The sequence below is a fragment of the Oryx dammah genome, unplaced genomic scaffold, assembly GCF_014754425.2.
Source record: "Oryx dammah isolate SB20612 unplaced genomic scaffold, SCBI_Odam_1.1 HiC_scaffold_19, whole genome shotgun sequence".
Lineage (NCBI taxonomy): Eukaryota > Metazoa > Chordata > Mammalia > Artiodactyla > Bovidae > Oryx > Oryx dammah.
The window spans coordinates 78,619,047-78,625,046 of record NW_024070203.1 but is presented as its reverse complement, the minus strand read 5'-3'; the positions used below and the strand labels follow the sequence as shown (position 1 = coordinate 78,625,046).

At 39.4% G+C, this 6,000-nt stretch overlaps 1 protein-coding gene across 2 annotated transcripts in view; it reads left to right on the top strand.

Moving 5' to 3' along the window:
• CPQ (carboxypeptidase Q) overlaps window positions 1–5,972 on the top strand; it is a 572,477-nt gene extending 566,505 nt beyond the window's left edge. For both annotated transcript variants that reach the window (XM_040261026.1, XM_040261025.1), the window contains exon 8: window positions 5,430–5,972. In XM_040261026.1, the coding sequence (XP_040116960.1) occupies window positions 5,430–5,593 (164 nt within the window). In that variant the 3' untranslated portion in view covers window positions 5,594–5,972. The remainder of the gene's footprint in view (window positions 1–5,429) is intronic.
• Window positions 5,973–6,000: the final 28 nt, after the last annotated feature.

The following is a 6,000-nucleotide window of genomic DNA, read 5'->3' as shown; positions in this document are numbered from 1 at the left end:
CATAGAAGTTAAATAAGCAGGGTGACAATATACAGCCTTGACGTACTCCTTTTCCTATTTGGAACCAGTCTGTTGTTCCATGTCCAGTTCTAACTGTTGCTTCCTGACCTGCATACAGATTTCTCAAGAGGCAGGTCAGGTGGTCTGGTATTCCCATCTCTTTCAGAATTTTCCACAGTTTATTGTGATCCACACAGTCAAAGGCTTTGGCATAGTCAATGAAGCAGAAATAGATGTTTTTCTGGAACTCTCTTGTTTTTTTGATGATCCAACAGATGCTGGCAATTTGATCTCTGGTTCCTCTGCCTTTTCTAAAACCAGCTTGAACATCTGGAAATTCCCGGTTCACGTATTGCTGAAGCCTGGCTTGGAGAATTTTGAGCATTACTTTACTAGCGTGTGAGATGAGTGCAGTTCTGTGGTAGTTTGAGCATTCCTTGGCATTGTCTTTCTTTGGGATTGGAATGAAAACTGACCTTTTCCGGTCCAGTGGCCACTACTTTAAATATATTTTTAAGAAACATTGTTAGAATAACCAAAAAAAGATCCAAAATCATAGGTCGTTTTCTCACATTTCTCTCAAAATTGATGACAATAAATCAATAAGGCATTAAAAAATCTGAAGAATACAATTAACAAGGTTGTTTTAATGCTTGCATACACAGTACACTGAAAGCACATACTTTTTGACACATGCAACATTTATAAAATGGATCATCCAATAACCAGGGAGAAAAATCTCATTAAAACTCAAAGAATCTGTATCATATAGCCCACATTCTCTTAACAGTTACATTGGAAGTCAATAATGAAAAAATAACGAAGGAAACCCTGCACCTTTGAAAATTAAAAAAACACATACTAACTCGTGCATCAAAGAAAAAAATCAAACTAGGAATTAGTAAATATTTAGAACTAAGTGATTATGAAAATACTCATTTCAACTGATGGGATATAGAGAGCTAAAACAGTACCAGTGGGAAGACCGTAGCCTTACTGCTTATGTAAGGAAAGTGTTGTTGTTGTTTAGTCGCCCAGTTGTGTCCAACTCTTTTGTGACCCCATGGACTGTAGCCTACCAGGCTCCTTGATCCATGGGATTTTCCAGGCAATAATAATTTCCCAACTAAAATGGGTGGCCATTTCCTTCTGCAGGGGATCTTCCCGACCCTGGGATCAAACCTGCATCTCCTTCATTGGCAGATGGGTTCTTTACCACTGAGCCTCCAGAGGGAAAGTGTACAAAGGAATAAACTGAGCATTCAACTCAAAAAGTTAAAAAAAAAAAAAAGGTGAATCAACCCCAACAAAAAAGAAGAAGGGAAATAAGTATGAATAAAAATCAATGAAGAAAACTACTACACATTAAAAAATATACAGCTCAGTTCAGTCCAGTCACTCAGTCGTGTCCGACTCTTTGCGACCCCATGAATTGCAGCATGCCAGGCCTCCCTGTCCATCACCAACTCCCTGTCCCCCCAAAATTATCTCTTTATGTATTTTTTTAAAAGAATAATACAACTGGCAAACTGCCGGCAAGATTAATGAACAAAAAGAGAGAAGACTTCAATAACCAGTATCAGGAGTGAAAAAGAGCACTCCCTATAGATGCTGCAGACATAAACAGTGGAGAAAAAGTATGTACTAGTCAAGTTTTGCTGGAACAACTGAAAAATAAAAATAGAAGCCTCAGTTCAGTTCACTTCAGTTCAGTCGCTCGGTCGTGTCCAACTCTTTGCAACCCCATGAATCGCAGCACACCAGGGCTCCATATCCATCACCAAATCCCAGAGTTCACTCAAACTCATGTCCATCGAGTTGGTGATGCCATCCAGCCATCTCAGACCCCAATCCCTCCCAGTATCAGAGTCTTTTCCAATGAGTCAACTCTTCCCATGAGGTGGCCAAAGTACTGGAGTTTCAGCTTTAGCATCAGTCCTTCCAAAGAACACCCAGGACTGATCTCCTTTAGAATGGACTGGTTGGATCTCCTTGCAGTCCAAGGGACTCTCAAAAGTCTTCTCCAACACCACAGTTCAAAAGCATCAATTCTTCGGCACTCAGCTTTCTTCACAGTCCAACTCTCACATCCATACATGACCACTGGAAAAACCATAGCCTTGACTAGATGGACTTTTGTTGGCAAAGTAATGTATCTGCTTTTCAATATGCTATCTAGGTTGGTCAAAACTTTTCTTCCAAAGAGTAAGAGTCTTTTAATTTCATGGCTGCAGTCACCATCTGCAGTGATTTTGGAGCCCCCCCCAAATAAAGTCTGACATTGTTTCCACTGTTTCCCCATCTATTTCCCATGAAGTGATGGGACCGGATGCCATGATCTTCGTTTTCTGAATGTTGAGCTTTAAGCCAACTTTTTCACTCTCCTCTTTCACTTGCATCAAGAGGCTTTTTAGTTCCTCTTCACTTTCTGCCATAAAGGTGGTGTCATCTGCATATCTGAGGTTATTGATATTTCTCCCAGCAATCTTGATTCCAGCTTGTGCTTCATCCAGCCCAGCATTTCTCATGATGTACTCTGCATATAAATTAAATAAGCAGGTGACAATATACAGCCTTGACGTACTCCTTTTCCTATTTGGAACCAGTCTGTGGTTCCATGTCCAGTTCTAACTGTTGCTTCCTGACCTGCATACAGATTTCTCAAGAGGCAGGTTAGGTGGTCTGGTATTCCCATCTCTGGAAGAATTTTCCACAGTTTATTGTCATCCACAGTCAAAGGCTTTAGCATAGTCAATAAAGCAAAATAGATATTTTTCTGGAAATCTCTTGCTTTTTTGATGATCCAAAAGATGCTGGCGATTTGATCTCTGGTTCCTCTGCCTTTTCTAAAACCAGCTTGAATATCTGGAAGTTCACAGTTCACATATTGCTGAAGCCTGGCTTGGAGAATTTTGAGCATTACTTTACCTGCATGTGAGACGAGTGCAATTGTGCAGTAGTTTGAGCATTCTTTGGCATTGTCTTTCTTTGGGATTGGAATGAAAACTGACCTTTTCCAGTCTTGTGGCCACTGCTGAGTTTTCCAAATTTGCTGGCATATTGAGTGCAGCACTTTCACAGCATCATCTTTTAGGATTTGAAACAGTTCACTGGAATTCCATCACCTCCACCAGCTTTGTTTGTAATGATGCTTTCTAAGGCCCACTTGACTTCACATTCCAGGATGTCTGGCTCTAGGTGAGTGATCACACCATTATGGTTATCTTGGTTGTGAAGATCTTTTTTGTACAGTTCTTCTGTGTATTCTTGCCATCTCTTCTAATATCTTCTGCTTCTACTAGGTCCATACCACTTCTGTCCTTTATCGAGCCCATCTTTGCATGAAATGTTCCCTTGGTATCTCTAATTTTCTTGAAGAGATCTCTAGTCTTTTCCATTTTGTTGTTTTCCTCTATTTCTTTGCATTGATCGCTGAGGAAGGCTTTCTTATCTCTCCTTGCTATTCTCTGGAACTCTGCATTCAAATGGGTATATCTTTCCTTTTCTCCTTTGCAAAATCAATTCCGATTCTAAGTGGATGAAGAATTTAAAAATGAAAAGCAAAACTTTAAAAGTTTTAGACTAGGACCCTAGGAACTGTTTTTTTGATATAAAGGTAAGGAAGGATTTCTTAAACAACAGAAAAAAGTAAAAATCATAAAGGAAAGTGTTCATAAATTCAACTATGTTAAGAGTAAGAACATCTATTCATCTAAATGCATGCTAAACAGAATGAAAAGAGTCACAGCTGGGAAATGATTTATATAAACTGACCACCAACAAAAGGTTAGTACTAAAATATATCAAGAACTCCTACAAACCAATAAGAAAAGGCAAATCGATTGAAAATAGGCAAGGGGCATGAGCAGGCATTTCATGGAAAAGAAATGACCAAAAAATGCGTATATGAAAACATAATCTCATTAATAATTTTAAAAATTAGAATCATATGAGATATTTCACATCCACTAGATAAGCAGAAACTAACAACACTGAGTGCTAAAGATGTGAAGCAAGAGGAAGACTCATATACTAACAATGGGAGGATAAACCGAAAAGGAATACATTTTGGAAATACATGATGAAATGAAATATACGCATGCTCTCTAGGCCAACAATTCCACCCCTACATTTAGAGCCTGGAGGGTGTTGATTATATTTATTTGGAAAAACTATGAAGAAAGCAAGGAGTGGCTAACACACAGCAGAACAGGATAGTGGGTTCCTCTGAAGAGAGGAAGGATCCATGGGATTGTGAGAAGGAGCTCATAAAATGGGCTTTAAAGGTACTGGTGATGCATTTTTGCATTGAATCATGGGCATATGTGAACTTTTATATTGTCACCCTTTATAATATACATTTTTGTTCTATACACTCTTATGTATGTATGGTATATATTTTAATAAAATGGTAAGTAAATAAATAATTAGGCCTGAGGTGAAAGAACCTGCAGAGTGGGCCCAGTAGGTTCTGAAGGATGACTAGGAGGTGTGAAGATTCCCTGAGGCTCTGATCCATAACTAAACTAGATGAAAGCCTCACTAGAGAGAGAAAGTGAAAGTCACTCAGCTGTCTCCAACTTTTTGTGACCCCATGGACTATACAGTCCATGGAATTCTCCAGGCCAGAGTACTGGAGTAGGTAGCCTTTCCCTTCTCCAGTGGATCTTCCCAACCCAGGGATCAAACCCAGGTCTCCCACATTGTAGGCAGATTCTTTACCAACTGAGCCACCATTCCCTGAGGCTCTGATCCATGATCAAACTAGAAAAAGACCTCACCAGAGTACAAGATAGTTCTTAAGGGTGGTAGAGACTCCTGTTGGTGGGGCTTGCTGGGAAATTTCATGGGAAGTGACTGAATGACTTGAGAAAAAAAATCTTGAGCAAAGGAGTACTGACTTTCTTTTGTATCCAGGGATGTACATAATTTGCACTCTGCTGATACAAATATATATATATATATATAGTCCCCTAACCCTTTTATAAATAGAGGGGACATTTGTATGACTTGCTTTTCAAATAAAGTTTATTTTCCTTCCCATAGCAGGAAGTTCAGAATTAGGCAATGTAGAGCTTACTTGGTGAGCTTGCAATATTTTCTAAATCCAGTCTCTTTCTGTGTTTCCACCTTGCCATTTTTAGTGTGGAGGCTTTTTGCCCCCTGCAGTTCTAAACTTCTCATCTCTTTTAATTCAGCATGAGGGCATTTCCTGACTCTTGTCAACCAAGTTAAGGCTTTCCTATGCCTGCCACTCATAGTTGTCAGAATGATGCCATACTGCCATTTCCTGCTGCAAGGGAGGCTGGGAATGTTATTATTTTGCCATCACAGCCTGTCCAATAGGAGCAAGGAAGAGGGCCAGTGGTATCTGAACAGCTATGTCTGTCAAAATACTTCATTAAGAGTTCTTCCTCTTTTCTCCCCAGGAGCCAGTCTGCTTGATGACCTGTATAAATATTTCTCCTTCCATCACTCCCATGGAGACACCATGACCGTCATGGATCCAAAGCAAATGAATATTGCTGCTGCTGTTTGGGCTGTTGTCTCTTACGTCGTTGCAGACTTGGAAGAAATGCTGCCCAGGTCTTAGCAAGAAAAAGAGAGAGGGCACTTTTGTCCTTTCTGGCCAGGAATCCTGGGTCTGCAGTTTTAGGAAGCTCCTCTTCACCCGACAACTTTATTAATCATTTACAAAGCACAACAATTTTTCTTAATTTCTGATATTATCTTTCTTGATACTTTCCAAATTCTGTTTTCCTAGTGTAAAGAATAATCCCACATAGAATCAAATCAAATCCCACCCCCACATAGAATCAAAATATGGTAGAGATCCCAGTGGGGGCATTTCTTTATACCACTTACTAAAAATATTGTTTCTATTTCAGAAGTAAATACTGGATAAAGCTTTGGAAGACCTCTGGCTTTTATGCATGTATTTATGAACATTAAATCAAATATAGTGACACCAATTTTTTGTTCTAAGTTATTCATTGAAAG